The sequence below is a fragment of the Gallinula chloropus genome (genome assembly GCF_964237585.1).
Source record: "Gallinula chloropus genome assembly, chromosome: 7".
NCBI lineage: Eukaryota > Metazoa > Chordata > Aves > Gruiformes > Rallidae > Gallinula > Gallinula chloropus.
The window spans coordinates 22077349-22096761 of NC_140092.1; the positions used below are offsets into that span (position 1 = coordinate 22077349).

The window sequence follows — 19413 nt, forward strand, 5'->3', positions numbered from 1 at the left end:
TGCAATGATGACAACTGGTGTGGGCAAGCACCATGATCAGGTGTGCCTGCAAGGAAGGGTACAGCAAGAGTCCAGAGCCTGTGAGTGTCCTCCGAGTGTAAGCAAGCGGATGATGACTCCCCAGGCATGGCATGTCAGGCCTGTGCATACTGAGGTCTGTGAAATGACACATGTCACCCTTCCACCAGTGTGTACGACCACTACAACAGACTGCTCACAAAGGGCTTCCTCCAGTGTCCTTAAAGATGGAGGAGGGGTCTCTTACCTTGCTTCGTGCGACACAAGACAGGACCTCTGAGGCTCCTGCCCGTCACTCAACGCTACGTACAAGCCCTCCTGCCATGCCTGGGGCAACTGCCATCTGCTCGGAAGCCGGGGCAGCCGAGTAGGCCACCAAGCCCGCAGACATGCTCGTTCCTGAGGAGAGGCAGAGAAGCAGGATACACGCACCAGCCAGCCAGATAAAAGGATCAAGTCAGTGGTGACATATTGTCCAAGCTTGCAAAGCCCAAAGGAATTAGTCCCCTCCTCTGGAGGTGTCTCCAAATCTCGGCTTGGATTTTTCCCTTCCAGTCTCCAGAGCACGTGGCAGAGGCAGAAGAGGGCTTTGTGTGACCTGGGAGAGGACGAGCATCCTTCTCCTATGGTGCTATATACTGCAGAAGCATAGGCCAAGGCTTCACCTTCCACTAGTGTTTTCTAAGGGCACCCAAGAAGGACTCCCAGTGCCCTGGGTTCCAACACAGCCACTAAAGGAATCAAACACCACTTGTACCCTAAAAACGAAATGCAGAAAGGGTATGGTGCCTGAATTGGGATACCTGAATCTGTTCTCACTTGGGGTCACCAATTGCTCACTCAGCTCACAAGAACATCTCATGGAAGGTCCTCCACATGTGGCAAGTTCAAACAAGAAAGCCACTCACACTGATCCGAGTGGTTTTGGCTAACACCATCATTCATTTCACCTACCACCACCACCCCCTGAGCCAGAACCGCAGTGAAAGGCCTCAGCAGTGAAACCAGTACCTCCCAGGCCAGGCTGTCTTCCCACCGTGCCACGGATGAACTTGGGAAGCGCTTCCAAGGGCTCTCCCTGCACCCCGCTTCCTTCTCTCCCTTCTCTCCCGCTGGACAATCACAGGTTGCTGACAGCTCTCTCCTGCCACTACCTAAATAGAAGCCCTATTGAAAAGCACCAAGAGCTCTGTGTTCCCTCAATTTAATATCCCGGCACCAGCCCAGCAGACACCGCACCCTGCCAAGACAAACATATGGGACTCGGCGAAAGGGGAGGGGGGGCAGTTTCTGGAGACAGCCCTCCAGTCTAAACTTCTTAAGCAGTCGATATAAACATGCTTTTATATATATATATATATATATTAAAAAAAAAAGAGGTGCTGCCTCGTCTAAAAACACAGATTCAGCCCCAAAACACTGCTAGCTTTCACCCTCTCTGTTAGCTTAAGGTGTGTTCGGCGCGGTGACTGTGCAAAACCTGCGTCACAGCTACCTGCTGCTGGCTTTTTTCGAGCTCGCTGGAGCCACAGGGAACACTGCTTGATTTATTGGGAGAAAAAGAGAAGCAAAGAAGGATGCTTTGCCTGCAGCACATTTCCCTTCCCTGCCTCCCCCAAAACAGAGGCAGGGAATTGAGGGGAAGTCTCCTACAAGTGTAGCTCCGGGCTTCAGCTCACGGGGTGGAGATCATTTCCCGGGCCACAGGGGATCCATATTTTGTCAAGGATCAGACAACTCTCCAGCTTTCTTCTTCAAAAACATTCTAGAAACTTCTGAAGTTACAGAGTTTGACCCACAATGATGCTCTTCAAGTTCCTGACTATGAACTGGAGCATCATCTCCAGAATTCTTCTGTGCACCAAGCACAGATCTTCTGACTGAGAAAGGAGAACCGAACAAACTGCCTCATGGGATGCAGATGGTGCCTTCCTTCTGCTGTAAAGGGGTCTCAAGGATCAGGTGGACAAGTTGATGGGGAGCCCGAGTGGAGTAGCACCCTGCATGTACCCCTCGCTCAGGGATAGGGACCCAAACACCCCAGCACAGGGACAGGCTGGGGAGCATCACAGTTTTGAGAGGCTTATGGAGATAAAGGAACAAAAAAAGGCTTTTGTGGTGGACTTGGCAGCCAGTGCTAGGTTAACAGCTGGACTTGATGATCTTAAAAGGACTTTTCCAACCCAAACCATCTTGTGATTGCACAGCAAGCCATCACCTTGCTGGAAGAGCTGCGACTCAGGGACCTGTGCAGCCACTGTCTGACACCCACAGGGAACAGGAGAGATCACATCACACCACACCACAGTGATGCAAAAAGAGTCAGTGTACAGCCTGACCTAAATGGAGCTGACCAACAGGAGCACATCTGCACAGTCTGCAGCTCCCTGTGTTGAGCCAGCATGGGTACACATGTATCACCCTCCCATCAGAGCACGTCCATCCCTTGCTGGGGCTAAAAAACCTGTATCTGTATACCTAGAGACATTTCTCTGACCACAGTGATACATCTTCCCACTTGATGGAAGATTTGGCCCATCAAGACTCTCCTTTTCTAGCTTCCCAAACCATCCTTTTAAGGTCAGCAGCCACGAGGTTAATGCTCTGTACCAAAGAAAAGTGATCAGCTCAACCAGCCGTGTGATGCCCTCACAGCACAGGTCCCACAGCTCAGCTCAGCAACTTCAGCAGATTGAGCACAGAATCACAGAGCTGTAGGGGTTGGAAGGGACCTCCAGAGCCCATGGATCCAAACCCCTGCCAAAGCAGGGTCCCTAGGACAGGTCAGGGCTGGAATCTCTCCAGACAAGGAGACTCCACACCCCCTGGGCAGCCTGTCCCAGGGCTCCCTCACCCTCACTGGGAAGAAGTTCTTCCCCACATTGGGGTGGAACTCCCTGTGCTCCAACTTGAGGCCATCGGCCCTTGTCCTGTCCCCACAGACCCTGAGAAGAGGCTGCCCATGTCCCCCTGTGTGCCACCCTTCAGCTATTGATCCCCATTGATCAGATCCCCTCTCAGGCTGCTTCTCTCCAGGCTGAACAGCCCCAGCTCACTCAGCCTTTCCTCGCAGGGGAGATGCTCCAGGCCCTTCATCCCCTTCGTAGCCTCAGCTGGACTCTCTCCAGGAGACCCCTGGCTGTTTTGTCCCAGGGAGCCCAGCACTGGACACAACACTCCAGGTGGGGCCTGACCAGGGCAGAGCAGAGGGGGAGGATCCCCTCCTTCGACCTGCTAGTCACACTCCTCTTGATGCACCCCAGGATCCCACTGGCTCTCTCAGCCCCTGGGGCACACCACTGGCTCCTGGCCAACCTGTCACCTACCAGGACCCCCAGGTCCTTCTCCACAGAGCTCCTCTCCAACAGCTCACACCAGCCTGTGCTGATACAAGCAGTTATTCCTTCCCATCGCCAAGGCTCCCCCCTTGCTTTTATCAAACCTCATGGAGTCAAGCACAAGTAAATCCCGTTCCCCCTATACCAAACACATCCAGCAAACGAGGTGAGAGCTCCCCATCAGCTCCCAGTGCATCCGAGGTATTGGCAACGCTCACCTACTTCCTTCTCCTTCCCTATTTCTGCCACAGGATACCTATGGCCTGACTTCCACAGGTTAATGTATGTAACGATTTACCAAAATACAGCGAAGGCCACCAAGTCTCACATGTTGTCTTCTATTTATGACACTTCTGATTAATTTAGACCCATGGATGTGCATTATTGATCACCACGCTGTGTATAACGTGCAGCGCTGACCTGATAAAAGCAGCTACATCTTCCAAGTGAAACAAACTGTGGCCAAGGTGTGATGGCCACGTGGAAAGGTTACCCCAGGGACCACACTAAATCCTCCCCAAGGGACCAGGCTAATTCCCCCTGAGGGACCACACCAGATCCCCTCGAGGGACCAGGCCAAATCTCCCCAAGGGACCAGGCCAAATCCCCCTGAGGGACCAGGCCAACTCCCACCAAGTGACCACACCAGATCCCCTCGAGGGACCAGGGCAAATCCCCCCAAGGGACCAGGCCAAATCCCCCCAAGGGACCACACCAGATCCCCGAGGGACCAGGCCAATTCCCCCCAAGGGACCGCACCAAATCCCCCCAAGGGACCAGGCTAATTCCCCCCAAGGGACCACACCAGATCCCCTCGAGGGACCAGGCCAAATCCCCCTGAGGGACCAGGCTAATTCCCCCCAAGGGACCACACCAGATCCCCTCAAGGGAACAGGCCAAATCCCCTTGAGGGACCAGGCCAATTCCCCCCAAGGGACCACACCAGATCCCCTCGAGGGACCAGGGCAAATCCCCCCCAAGGGACTGCGCCAATTCCCCCCAAGGGACCAGGCCAAATTCCCCCACTTCTCCAACACGAGGCGGGGGGAGCCCGGCCCCTGCCGAGGTCCGTCTCACAGGGCTAGCAGGGAAGGAGGAAAGCCGTCCAAGAGGACATACTTCTCCTGCCACACATCTTCTGCGTGTTAAAGTATTTATGGCCTCGACATACTTGGCACTGGGAAGAACACTACGCGGGAGAAGAATGCTGGAAAGAAGTAATGTGGCAGCACTCGGCGCGCTTGGAGCAGCAGATGTTATCGATACAGTTGCTGGGTGCCTATGGAGAGGAGAGGAGGTTTGCAGATGGGACTTGCTCTCCCCTACGATGGCCCCAGTCCCCAGGGACCCTCTGAGCATCCAGGGCTCTGGGCACTGAGGTAAAACATGCACGCTTGCCATCTCCCTCGGCACGACACCCTTGGAGTTATTTCTAGAAGGGCAGGAATCCAACAGCTCGTTCCTCCTCTTTGGAAGGTGACAGCAAATCCATGTCACATCACCCGCTTTATCTGTGGCAGGACTCCTGGTGATGCGCTTCAGAACCAAAGCACGAGCTCCCTGACCAGTTCAGCCCTGGTTCTTGAAGGCTACAAAGCAGCCTTAGGACCTTTCTCATTAAATTAGTGAGAGAGCTTTTATTTAAAACCATTAAAACCAGTTTTGAACCGAACAAAGCACTCATCCAGTGTGCACCATGTGGGCGTCACAGCCAGGCTGATCATCCACCCGGGATTGGTTTGGGACTGATCATCCAATGCTGGATTCTTAAAACATACCAAAGAAAAAAAGATCTGCTGCTGCTACAAAGCAAAACCCCATTATTTGTTCACTGAATTCCAGGATGGGGGATCAGAAACAGGATGAAAACATAGGGATGCTTAATATCCTCTTCCAAATGCAGACGCAATTGAGGAGTGAGAAGCTAAAATACCAAAGAGCAAGCTGAGCAGAGACAAACCCTGGTCTCCTTAACTGAGGCAAGTCCTTCCCATGGCTAACGAACTCATCTTACACACAGGCAGGCTCTTTGCTTCAAACACATCTAGCACAGCCAGCGAGAAGGAATCTACTCCACAGCCACACACAACTGGCTGTTTGGAGGAGCAAAGTCCTAACTAAGGATGTGAGGAAGGGAACATGATCTCTGAATGGTCCATTAACACAGTAAAAGATGAAAGAAATTAAGAGAGAATTAAATGGTCTGACCTAAGGAACTATTCTGTCCTAGGGACCCTGCTAAGGCAGGGGGCTGGACTTGATGGGCTCTGGAGGTCCCTTCCAACCCCTACAAGTCTGTGATGGATGGGAAACACGCAGTGTCTTTCACATCTGTCTTCAAAAAGTGGAGCTTTAACCAGCACCCAGTGCCACAAGGAACATAAACCACAGCAGGAACAGGAGCTGAGGCAGAGACAGACATCCCTCCAGGCCTGACTGCCCAGTGCCATCGAGGAGCCCTGGGCTGGTGGTGAGAACCTCATCATAAGACCCCCAAAGAAACAGGACTCCAGGCTGGATAATAGATATGAGGTGGTGTAATGTGCAACTGCATTTAAAACACACAGTACTTAAAAGTTCAAACTGCTCCTTGCTCAAATCTGTATCTGGGGTGGGAGCAGGATCCCTCCCCACTGTTCCTGCTTGCAGCTCCAGGGAATGGCAGCCCTCTCAGGACATGGATTGACACTGCTCTAAAGGGGTGAGGAACCAACCAAAGCCCTGCTGAATTTGTGCAGAAGAAAAGAAAAATGCAACTCATTACCTGGTCACTGCACAGTACCGAAACAGAGGGGTTCAAGCCTCCTCCATCAGCGTACACAGGAAAACTCCTTGATGCTGAAACTTCTCACGCTTGGTTCTCATCCACATGTGGGGTTTCTTTACCCTCCCCCCCCCTTTCAGAAAAGCTAAGAAAAATCAATGGAACTCCTTCAGGGTTACAGGGAAGTGAAAAGCAAAAACAAACGTGGGGTTTATGTGGAAAAACGGATCTCTTTTTTGTTCTTGGAAAACCTACCCAGGCTCCTTTGAACGGCAGCCTGCGGCGCAAAGCTGGCACGCAGAGGGCTTTGTCCTTAAAGGAGGAATCGTGGCTCCAAACTATCAGCTATTAAAACCTGAGAAGTATGTGTGGAACACGCTCAGCACAGTCAAGCACCTCCCAGTCCAGCATCTCTCTGCTCAAAGATTTACCCAGTCCAAGTCTTGCTGCTGTGGCAAGTACAGCAGCTCTGCACCGGTAACTCTGGGTGGTGAATCACAGAATCCACAGGTTGGAAAAGCCCTTTGAGCCCATGGAGTCCAGCCGTCCCTGTCCTGTGCTGACCCAGATCTCTCAGTACCTCATCTCCCCGGCTGTTAAACACACCCAGGGCTGGGGACTCAGCCCCCTCCCTGGGCAGCCTGTGCCACAGCCCCACAACTCTGCCAGGGAAGAACTTTTCCCTCCCAGCTGAGCTGACCCTGCCCTGGGGCAGCTTCAGCCCATTCCCCCTTGTCCCATCTCCTGTCCCCTGGCTGAAGAGACCATCGCCCACCTCTCTGCACCCTCCTGGCAGGGCAGTGGAGGTGGGGAGAAGGTCTCCCCTCAGCCTCCTCTTCTCCAGCCTCAACACCCCCAGCTCCCTCAGCCGCTCCTCAGAGGATTTGCTCTCCAGCCCCTTCCCCAGCCTGGTTGCCCTTCTCTGGACATGCTCCAGGACCTCCATGTCCTTCTTGGAGTGATGGGCCCAGAACTGGACCCAGCACTCGAGGTGCAGCCTCCCCAGTGCCCAGTCCAGGGGCACAATCCCTGCCCTGGACCTGCTGGCCACGCTGGCTCTGACACAAGCCAGGATGCCCTTGGCCTTCTTGGCCACCTGGGCACACTGCTGGCTCGTGTTCAGTCACCCAGCACCCCCAGGTCCTTTTCCAGCCAGTCTCTCCCAAGCCTGTAGCACTGCCAAGGTCAGATACACCAAGACTAAGCAAATAACCCCAAAATACCAATAGCTCATGACCTGGAGGATGGAGAAGGGCACGCCCGATGTCAGTGGCACCATGCCTGAAAAGCTTTGGTTATCTACCTGCTGCTGGTACCCAACAAGCAGGGGTGACATTGCAGCATTGTCACCGATTACAAGCATTTCAGATGGCACCTAACACCAATTCCTGCATTAAGGGATGCTGTGGTACCCAAAAGCACATCACCAGAAACAGCATTCAGCGCTAGGGAGACTGACCCATTTAAGAGATGTATAGATGTGGTGCTCAGGGACTTGTGTGATTTCTATGAGGCCAGAAAGTTCAGCTACTGCTGTCTCAACTGCTGCTTTTAACAAGGGAAGCCCAAGCCAAGTCCAAGAAGCAGCCCGTGAAAACTAAGTATCGGTTTAAATTCCAAGGGAAAGCCAGAATTTCACCCCACTTACAGGAACCCCAGAGCCAGGGCTTCATCCATCATTGCAAGAAGCTCCCCACCAACCCTGAGGTCAGGATGTGGAGCTGACCCTCTTGCAGAGCCCCTGGGTGAGTGGTGTCTGCGGCTGCAGCGTGACCCTCTGAAAAAGCTAAGATGGGTACAGAGATGAAGAGTTCCCCCATGAGACAATCCCCTCTCGTGTCTGCCTTCTGCCCTTCCCTGTTTCCCCACCGTCCCTGCTCTGTATTTTCTGCCCAGTCCTGCTCCTTGCCCCTTTGCAAACCTCAGAGCGTGCGGCTCTGAGGTCAAATTCCAGCTACAAGTGGAGTGCTGAATCCAGAGGGCAGATCAAACCCAGCAGTACTGAATATGGCTTCTGTCCCCCTGCCCTGCAGAGCCCAGGCTCAGCCCCAGCCCCGGCTCCGCCGTCAATAAGAACTTTGAGCGAGGAGACGAGGATTAAACCTGGAGAACATTGACTGTTTCAGGGTCTATTTACCTTCTCCTGCAGAGACACACGCTTCCCCACGTGTGATATGTGAAGCAGAAGGTGAATGAGAGCCCAATTCATGCGCCATGGGTGTTATCAAGGGTCCCCAGAACCGACACAACCTGGGGTTTATTACTGGCACTATAAAATGGGGCTGTGCTGCATGATTTTAATAAGCTCAGGCTATTTAACAACGTTAGCTGGGAGCCTCCAGGAACCCCACAGAAAGCAGAGCAGCGTATGCTGCTTTGGTCACAGGAAGCACAGCTCCAGAAAGGAAATTCTTTGTCACCCAGGCTCAGAAGTGCTGCTCAGTGAGAGCACAGGGCCAAAGCTACAAACCAGACACCCAGAGCAGCACCCAGTCCCCAGCCACCTCTCTGAGAGCATCCAGCATCCACCAGCGCACAGGGCAGCCTGGGACACGCTCCCCCACTGCTCCCTGCCTCTGCAAGCACAGGCTTATCTTCTGGTGGATAAGAAGCTTCACACGAGCCAGCAGTGTGCTCCTGCAGCTCAGAAGGGTGACGGGATCCTGGGCTCCATCAGAAGAGGGTTGACCAGCAGGGACAGGGAGGGGATTGTCCCTCTCTGCTCTGCCCTGTGAGGCCCCAGCTGGAGTCCTGTGTCCAGAGCTGGGGCTCCCAGTGCAAGAGAGATGTGGGGCTGTTGGAGAGGGGTCAGAGGAGCCACGGAGATGCTCAGAGGGCTGGAGCAGCTCCCCTACGGAGAGAGGCTGAGGGAGCTGGGCTGGTTCAGCCTGGAGAAGAGAAGGCTGTGGGGGGACCTCATTGCAGCCTTCCCATCCCTGAAGGGAGCAGAGGAACAGGAGGGGAATCAGCTTGTTCAAGGGCAGAGACTGGCAGGACAAGGGGGATGGAGTGAAGCTGGAGGAGGGAGGGGTTAGAGATCTCAGGGGGAAGTTCTTTGCAGAGAGCAGCTCCCTCAAAACACTCAGCCACCACAGAGTGTCTCTGAACGCTCCTATGGGCCTGTCCCAGACAAAGCCCAACCACCTCCACCTTTTGGGAAGGGATGAAGCTGCCAGGGGCAGAGGGGGCTGGATCACTGGGAACAGAAATAGCCTGGGGGGGGTAAGCCAGACTGCCAGCCAGCCAGCCATCCTGCGAGCAGAGCCTGTCCTCCCACTGAGGATGGAGAAGAAGCATTCCTGTGCCCCCCGTAAAGGGACTGCTGGGGGGCAGCTGACACTGGGTGTCCCTCTCAGACATGAGAAAGGCACATGCTCCTCCCTGAGTGTTTGCTGACTGGAGCTGTGCCTGCCAAACAGGGCCGTGCCCCTCTGAGGGGGCCGAAGGCTTTCAGTTCTCATGAAGTTGGCCACAGCAGAGGCAGGGCTGGGCAGTTCCCTCAAAATGTTTTAGGGGATGTTTCTTACACCTTCAGTGGATTTTATAACCCCCCACATCAGACACAAAGGCAGGAGCACAGCTGTGAAGGCGAAGCCGGCAGACGCAGTGAAGGAAACCCTGGGCAGTCAGAGCTGCTTTTTCCTGTCTGTTTCCCTTATCCTCCTCCCCAGGCCCCACCACCCATCTTCCAGCAGTCTCCTTAGTCAGAGATAAGCTTCTAATCTCTTCTCTTCTAACTGCTACTGCCCAGCCCCTCGTGCAGAGGGAAGCACCCCACTCAGACCAGATCCCTTCCGGACCCCCTCTTGAAGGCATCAGAGCAGTAAGAGCCTTCCCCAGCCACTCAGGGATAAACCAACGCCTGCTCTCAAAGGGCACAGACCCAGGAGGGATGGTTGGACTGGGCAGAGGTCCACCACCACCACCACAAAACAACCACGTGGGGAGCTAGAAGAGCTGGAAACAGTTCCCTTCTTCACCCCAACCTATTTCATTCCATGAGGCTCCACCTGCCCAAGGGACTCCTGAGAGGGAAATGCTGCCCAGCAAACAAGGGTGGAAACACCTGGACGTACACCACCATCCCTACAAAGCACTCCATCACAGGCACCGCTGCCCAGCCCATCTCCTGAGGGAGCTGGGGGTGAAGGACAACCCCAAACGCTGAGTGTCAGAAAGGCACACTGTTACCATCCCACCGACACGCCGAGTGTCACCCCGGACTGGAGGAATAAGCTCCAGAGAGGGAGAACAGGAGGGCTGGGAGGCAGCATGCTGCCAGGGTAGTGTCCTTCCACAGCTGCTTTGCTTCTGGAGCTCATTCCTCAGCCCAATGACATTGGGTGAAGTCCTGCTCTCTGTCTTGAAAGGGTGGTGGTGGTGTGGCATCAGCAAGGGCAGGACTCATCCTCCTCCACCACTGCTCTTGCCATGGGGTGACTGCAGATTGACTGCTGGGAGCCTGCCCAGGGGGTTACACCTGAAAGCTTGAGGGCCCTTCTTCCAGCCTGTGGAGCAGCCCAAGTCTCCTGTCGGCCACATGCTCCCAAATCCCAAACACCAGCAGTTTCTTTACTACACAGGGATGCTCACAGCACGAACCCTGCTGAACGGAGCACTGAACTCCACTGGGATGCTAGCCATGACACCAGTTAATTAAAGAAAAGCTCATGCTGGGATGAGGCCACCAGTACTGGGGAGCTGTGGGACTGACACCTATGTGACTCCAAAGCCAGTGCTAGCAGTGCCAACCCCATCACACCCACCAGTGCCTGCGGCAGGGACCAGCTCCTGCTCCTCATGGGCTCTGTGTGGCCGGGGAAGGGCTGACTCGGTGCTATTCTGGGGGCAGGAGGAATAGATAAGGCTCTTGTGGATCAGACACAAACAGGGTAGCTAGCTCTTTTCTATTTCCTCTGCAGAGCAGCCATACTACAGAGACACTACTATAGGTGTACTACTGACACACGGATGAAGGAGCAGCCCAGCAGGCTCTGTTTCCTGTTAGGGCTGGCTTGAGGAGGGCTGCAAACCCACAGGTCTGCTGTGGGCACAAACCCAGCCCTGCCCAGCCCCATGCACGAGGGATGTTTATTTTCACATGCTCGTGGCCACAAACAAGCATCCCTTTCACCGCTCAACCACCTCCACCAGCTACTCCAGGGGCAAAAGGAAGAGTAAGGGAAGAGAGAGGGGAAGAACAGCTGCATTCTGCTCTTTAAGACACAGGCAGGGACTCAGGGGCTTAAAATAAAACTTTAAAGAAGCTTTAAAAAAAACCCCAACCACTAAATTTAAAAAAAACACAAACCCTAGAACTTCACCAGACTTCCTTTCCTCAAAACACACCACGTGGAAGAAATATTTTAAAATACTCCAAAAAAAGCCCTACTCAGGGCTAGTTCCAAGCTGAACTGCTGCACCACTCTCTAGGACCAAACAGGTTGGGTTCTTTTTCTCTCTCAGATGCTTGTGCCCATGGAGCTGCCCCACACACCTGCATGGGATATGGGGAATCATGGACACAACAGCTTCGTCCTTCCTCTGCTCTGCCCTGGTCAGGCCCCACCTGGAGTGTTGTGTCCAGTGCTGGGCTCCCTGGGACAAAACAGCCAGGGGTCTCCTGGAGAGAGTCCAGCGGAGGCTACGAAGGGGATGAAGGGCCTGGAGCATCTCCCCTGCGAGGAAAGGCTGAGTGAGCTGGGGCTGTTCAGCCTGGAGAGAAGCAGCCTGAGAGGGGATCTGATCATTGGGGATCAATAGCTGAAGGGTGGCACACAGGGGGACATGGGCAGCCTCTTGTCAGGGTCTGTGGGGACAGGACAAGGGCCGATGGCCTCAAGTTGGAGCCCAGGAAGTTTCCCCCCCGTCTGGGGAAGAACTTCTTCCCGGTGAGGGTGAGGGAGCCCTGGGCCAGGCTGCCCAGGGGGTGTGGAGTCTCCTTGTCTGGAGAGATTCCAGCCCTGACCTGTCCTAGGGACCCTGCTTTGGCAGGGGATTGTAGCCCATGGGCTCTGGGGGTCCCTTCCCACCCCTACGACTCTGCGAGTCTGAGTCACAAGCCCAAGGTTTACACAGGGAATCACTGTCAGCAAAGCAACAAGGGGGAAACTGAGTCACTCCAATGACAGGCTTCAAATACCCATCTCGAGCCCGCTGACAGATCTGGCTCTTGCTCTTGTCTTCTCCTGAGCATCATGCCTGGTTAAGGCTGCCAGAGAGGAGGAAGAGGAGGAAACAAATCTCCCAAGCTTGTGCAGGATCCCTTTTCGCAGAAGGGATTTTCCCCAGTCCCAATCTGCAGACCAAGGGCCAGGAGACATGTGATGCCTCTGCTGATGCTGCCGCTGGCCCCTCAGTTGCTGCCATGGCAGGAGCTGCTCCTTGGTACCCTCCATCAGGCAGATGGGGACCACACGTGGTGCAGGGGATGCACAATGTGCTTCACCTCTGTTATTTATTTAACCAGATTGGGCCACACTTTGAGTTCTTCCCCATGCAGAGCTCTGGGCAGCGTGGGCAGAGGGAAGGAGCAGCACTCGGGGCTGTCCCATCCCCTCCCCGCAGCTCTCACAGGAGGGATTTCATCAGGTCAGCAGGACCATCAGGCCTCTCTCCACTGCGCTCCACTTCAAAAACACACGACATCTTTTTCCATTTGGAAAACCTATTCCCCAACCTGATGGCATATTTCCGTGCTAGGAGAGAGATTTGTGTGGCTCCTCCTGGCTTGGGCCACTCTACGTTCAGGCCATCGCAGCGCTACTGTACATGGATTCAGTTTTTCCTAGGACCACGCAGTCCCTGGAACGGGGCAGGAGGGAGCTGCAGCCATCGGAAAATCATCATTTCAGAGGAGGACTGAGCCGTTTGATCGGCTTTGAAAACGTCAAGCACACAACAACCAAGTGGAAACTCTGAGCACAAGCCTTTTTACTACTACCTACTTTGCACATGAAGTAAGTGCACAGCATGGAAGTGTCCCCGCTCCCCAATCCTTCAGGAGGTGGCCAGAAGTTGGTATAAAGCCCAGGTTTCCCCAGCAATCTGCTAAGGCTAAGAGATTCTCTCTGCACCTCTAGAAGAGAGATTTCTCACAGAATCATAGAATGATCTGGGTTGGGAGGAACACCGAGGATCACAGAGCTCCAACTCCCTGCCACAGGCAGGGACACCAATCTCCAGGTTGCCCAGGGCCCCATCCAACCTGGCCCTGAACACCCCCAGACACGGGGCACCCACCCCATCTCTGGGCAGCCCCTTCCAGCCCCTCACCACTTTCTCTGCAAAGAACTTCCCCCTAATATTGAATTTCATCACTTGGGTTTAATTGTACTTTGGCAATGGGCTGAGGCACCCCAGGGACTGGGCAGAGAGAGGCAAGAGCTGAGCTGGGACTTGGCACGGCCTCAGCCCTTCTCCCCGCTCACATCAGCTTCCAGTAAGGCTCTCTGAGCGATCCATGCATCGACCCACAGCAGGTGTGGCTGTGGCAGAGCTGTGTTCTGATGAGCTCTGGGAGAAAAGGGAGGTTTTCTGGGGGAAGGTGCAAGTTGTCTGCACAGGGCAGGAGGGGAGGAGGAGATGCAAGTACGAAGGAGTGCCCCTGTACTGGCACTGGTGAGGCTGCACCTTGACTGCTGGGTCCAGTTCTGGGCCCCTCACTCCAAGAAGGACCTGGAGGTCCTGGAGCATGTCCAGAGAAGGGCAACCAGGCTGGGGAAGGGGCTGGAGGGCAAATCCTCTGAGAAGCAGCTGAGGGAGCTGGGGCTGTTGAGCCTGGAGAAGAGGAGGCTGAGGGGAGACCTTCTCCCCACCTCCACTGCCCTGCCAGGAGGGTGCAGAGAGGTGGGCGATGGTCTCTTCAGCCAGGGGACAGGAGATGGGACGAGGGGGAATGGGCTCAAGCTTCCCCAGGGCAGGGGCAGCTCAGCTGGGAGGGAAAAGTTCTTCCCTGGCAGAGTTGTGGGGCTGTGGCACAGGCTGCCCAGGGAGGGGGCTGAGTCCCCAGCCCTGGGTGTGTTTAACAGCAGGGGAGATGAGGTACTGAGATATGCAAGCACAACATGCTCGCTGCCATTGCACCTCGAGGCTGAGATGCCCCAATCAGCATCCCACAGCAGCCCTGCTCAACAGCAGGTCCCCAGTAGCATTCTTCTTTAGGACACCAGAATTAACCAAATTAAGAGTTGCCCACATGCCATCACCAGATGCTCAGCAGCAGTTCAAGTGTTTGTTTTCAAAATGCTACTCCAATACTCTGAGGGAAACATCACCAGCTCCTAGAGAGCTTACTCCACTGAGTAAGTCCCATCCATTGAGGAAGTCCCGTCACTACCAACACACAGATGCATCCGTAATACTCCAGCCCACCCTGTCATGCCCACATGTGGAACTCCCAGCACAAACCACAGCTGAATAAAGGAAAACCAAGGACTGAAATCTAGGCTGCTCCCTGGGAAACTGCGATGCTGCCAGCTGCAGATCAAAGCTACCGAGAGCTTTTCAGGTGGCAGATCCCAGGCTTCAGCTTCTGGAGCCCCAGGATGGTGCTATGTTCCCCTGATGAACATCGGCACTGCACTAGGACAAACTAGTGCTGTTCATCAGCCCCCAGAATCACAGAGTCACAGATCACTCTTCCTTCCCAGTGCTGGATCAACGTTTCCACAGCAGGACAGCACCGTCTGAACCATCCCTGCAGAGCCAGCTCTCCTAAGGCCAGCCCTGGAGCAGGCAGAGGGGACCAGCAGCCAAGAGGTTAAATTCTGCCACGTGAGCCAGGGCAGGACCTCTCCACCTGCTCCCTGAGCTCCATGGGGTGGTTCTGATCCACAGCCAGAACTCAGGTACAACTTCCACCCCGAGTCCAGCAAACATCTGGTAAACCCTCCGAATACCCTGACAATGAACACTCCTACGCTGACCAAACAAGAGCAGGAACACCCAACCCAAACCTGTGGAAGGACCAGCTGTCCGAAACCAGGCGTGGAGCCCAGGGGCAGGGAGCCAAGGGGCAGTTCCCACCCGCAGCGCCTTCCCTGGCTACGGGCAGTGCACACACGTGCCTTGGGTTTCCAGCAGCCAGGGCTGCTTTCCAGGGATGCTGAGCAGGTCTGAAGGGAGGAACTGGCAAAACTGAGGGCACACAGGTGACTTCCACTGCAAGAGTGGATACATAAGCTGGTTCAAGGGTGTTGGCTTATTATGGGTTTGAAATGGAAGTTCAGACTCATGGCCAGACCACAGGGAAAATCTCACTTTACTGGTGCAAATACCAATTATTCTGTATATTTACAATTAAGGAATCAAAATTTAGTGCCCTTATATCCCTTGTTGCCACACACCCAGCACTGGGAGCAAACCCCAAACAGCACAGAACTCTGTAGCACCCAGGAAAGATGCACCAGCACCAAGCACAGCTTCACCTTGCTATCAAAGAGCTCTTACAAGCCACAATTAACAACCTCCAAAATCAAACCTGGGATGTATTTCACTCCCTCACACCAAGCCAGTTCCTCTTTTTCTGGTACTTACAATATCAAACTTCTCCTATAAGCTATAAAATATGTAAATACATAAAATATACATTCACTCACTATACATTGAGTGAATGTCTGCCACAGTGATGCCCAGCATGGTGTCCCCAAAGGTAAGAACCAAGCTGGGAGAGCAGCCAAATTCCTCTGAAGTTGAAAATAAGTCTTTCCAATGCACACCCAGCCATAGGACTTCTTACTCTTGTTCTGGTTTCTGTTCAGCACTATTATCTCACTCCTCACACCTTTAGGATACACATAGGATCAGATACTCCAACTTGGTTGTGAGAGGTGTACTACAGCAACAGAGGAGCCAGAAATGCCAGCTCCAAGTTCCTGTTGCTTACCTGGGAGCTGGTGGGAGGGAAGAAGAACCACCCCTGAAATCCCATCCATCCTCAGGATTGTTTATTTCACACTCACGTGCTTCGAGCTCCACAAAACTTACAACGGGTAGGTGAAGGGAGCAAGGAGAAGAGATCAAGGAGGGGGTTTTTTTCAAGATGGGAGCTGTTCTTAGGTTCACTGCCACCTCCCCACCCTGCCAATGGTGGGCACAAGGAGCTTGGTTGGAGATGAACCAAGGGGAGCAATTCAGGCACACCAACCCGCTCCTCCAACAAAAGGCTCATCTTCTCCTACTCAGGGCCCTAAAACCATGGCAAGCCCCGAGGGTGCTATGGGAGAAGAGTGGTGACAAGCCCCACAACCAAGGAATCGCCCCTTATTCACCCCTTGAGCATCTGCTGCTGTCTCACACGTGGGGAGGGCTGTGAATCCAACGATGACGTCACTTCGGTTCACTGAGCACGCAGCCTGAGCAGCTTGCCAGCCACATGGCAATCTCCACTGAAGCTGCCACACTCCATCTAATTCCATTTAATCCAATTTATTGCCTTTGAGCGCTGTCCCACTCCACACAAGACCTTCCCTCAGGATTACTGCTGAAGCACAGCTCTCAACCCGAGGGTCTCGCTCATCCTCAGAGCTACAGCCAAAGCTGCCTCTGTCCAGGCAGCTGCAAAGGCAGGATGCTGCCAAAGGATTCTCCTGAACCCCAGCAAGCCTCCAAAACACATCCGACCGACTGCAGCTGGCCAGAGGGAAACCCCAGCAGCATTTCCTCCCTTTCCACGTGGAAAGTCACGGAATCACAGAGTCGTAGGGGTGAGAAGGGACCCTCAGAGCCCATGGGGTCCAAATCCCTGCCAAAGCAGGGTCAGGGCTGGAATCTCTCCAGACAAGGAGACTTCACACCTCCTGGGCAGCCTGTCCCAGGGCTCCCTCACCGGGAAGAAGTTCTTCCCCAGACTGGGGGGGAACTTCCCGGGCTCCAACTTGAAGCCATCGGCCCTTGTCCTGTCCCCACAGACCCTGAGAAGAGGCTGCCCATGTCCCCCTGTGTGCCACCCTTCAGCTATTGATAACCATTTATCAGATCCCCTCTCGGGCTTCTTTTCTCAAGGGATTTCAACTGTGTGCAGCCCTATGCTCTGAGCCAGGAGTTTGGGATGTCAGTGCCATCCCTCACAGGGCACCCCACAGAGTCAGGGGGTTCCTAGCATAAATGGATTCACACCATCAACACGCAGCACGTGATGGGAAGAGGGACCCTCTCGCCAAGCAGAAGGCTTGTCACTGCCTCATTCCTACGATTCCTCTCCTGAATGGCAGCAGAGAAACCAGGACATTAATCCTCCTGGATGTCACAGTCGTGTTCTACCACCGCTCCTGCTCCTTCGAGAGCACAAGGGAAGGATTGTTAGCTCTTGTCAGTGCACGACTGGATTAATGAATGGCACACCCATACTCAACATATTCCTGGCCCTTCAATACAGGATCTGTGTGCCAAGCCAGGCCCGTGTCTGTGGAAGCCACGGAGAAATACCACATGCTTTCAACTAACCTAGCAACAGGCCCCTTTTGGGAACGAACCATTCACAGCTGTGAACCACTCCGCTCACGGGTGATACCTTCTGATGGAGCAGAACTGTGTGTAGGGAAACAGAAAGCACGCTTGTTTTAGAAATAAACCCTTTAAAGCTTAAATCTGCTGCTATTCTCAGGCCACAGGGCTAACAGTGATTTTGCTATTCCAGAAGTACACAGCGATGATTTGGACGCCAAATTCTACATTCACTCCCCAAAATATCAGTTTTTAAGCCTCAAAATGTCTCTTATCGTTCCTTTTCCCATTTATAACAGCACAAAAGGACAAGCACCCAAGCACAGGTCGGATTCCTCCCCCACACCAGTGCTGTTAGGGACCAGGCTCACCACACCCAGAGCAGTCCTCCCAGGTTAAAGCAGGAGGGCTGCACACTCAGAGCAGTTACCCCAGCTTAAAGCAGGAGGGCTGCACACCCAGAGCAGTTACCCCAGCTTAAAGCAGGAGGGCTGCACACACCCATACGCACAGAGGCACTTCCAACAGGACTTAAGAGACAAAGTTCTTCAAATGGCATGGTTAGCTACGTGGAATTACAAGCACCAAGAGCCGCATGCCGAGCGGTACACCACCAGGCCTTAACGCCGGTAAATAAGCCTTACCAGACCGTCGCAATTGCTAATAGCCACAGAAGCTCCAGGGATGTCCGTTACGTCCCCCACGTAGGCGCAGTTGGTCCATAGTGGCTCTCTTTTCCATAGTCTCTCCAGAGTAGGTGGAGGCTGACTGGCGTTACTGGCATTGTTCCCAGTTTCCTCAGAGTCTTCGTACCACTCCACCACGGCCTCAGGAGCCACCAAGCGAGCGTTGGGTTTCAGCCGGAGGTGGAATTCCCTTCCAAAGGCTGTGACGTTAAAGTAGAGCTGTCTGGGGCTTTGGGAGACCTCCCGTGTGGATCGCCTCTGGTGGCTTGCAGAGAGGATGTTGGAGATGTAGCTTCCGTCTGCATCGGTACTAATGGGGATCACCAACCCATACGGTCTCGGTCTGCTTTTGCCTAATTCTGCCAAGAGAAAATACCCAAAACCAAACCCAGATTAGAACAAGAGCCAAGCAGGAGCCTGCTTCCCAATGGGGGGAGGCGGTAACAAGCCCTGGCCTGCGTTCAGTCGGAGCTCCCCAGCTGCCACTGGCTTGGGACACTCCTGCCCGTGCAGGCCGGACGCCATTTTTGTGTCAAGAGCCCTCAGCCTCCCCTCTCCCTGCCCCAAGCACCTCATCTGGGATTCCCAGCAGAGCTGCTCTAAACCCCTCCCTGCGAAGCCACCCCAGGGACAGTGCCACTTCCCACACCAACGCTGCTCCCCTTGTCTGCTAGGCCGTGGGTCGGGGTATGAGCACACCAGCCTGACACAGGCAAACACAGGGCCCGTCTCCTGGCTTATAAATCCTCACTTGGGTGCCCTTTATTCTCCTAATGCTCCTCTTGTAAGTGTTCTTATAAAAATGCTTCAGGCTGTTGTGACACGGACACGGTTAGGACATGTGGGAAAGGAGAGGAAAAGCATTTGCCACGCCATTGCGCCGAGCAAGGTAGGACCTATCAGGGACAACACGAGGCGAAGGCTGCTGCAGCCTGAGGGTGGCATGCAGGAATCATGCCAAGGCAGACAAACACAAGAAGCCGTGCCCAGTCACACACCTCAGGTCAACACACCCCACAGGTGCTGGGATACATGTTAAGTGCACGTAAAATACCCTCCACATGCCAGAGTTTCCAGGAAGCAGGTCTGGCATGGCTCTATTTTAATAAAGCTCTCAGAGAAACCCCCAACATGCTCATTTACATCCATCCAGGGAGCTTCC

General features: G+C 54.1%; 1 protein-coding gene across 1 annotated transcript in view; it reads right to left on the minus strand.

Moving 5' to 3' along the window:
• Window positions 1–19413, minus strand: part of ADAMTS3 (ADAM metallopeptidase with thrombospondin type 1 motif 3) — a gene marked incomplete at its 5' end in the record, with an annotated part of 86854 nt that overhangs the window by 59853 nt on the left and 7588 nt on the right. The window contains one exon of the mRNA XM_084266961.1: window positions 18210–18610. Within this exon, the coding sequence (XP_084123087.1) occupies window positions 18210–18610 (401 nt within the window). The remainder of the gene's footprint in view (window positions 1–18209; window positions 18611–19413) is intronic.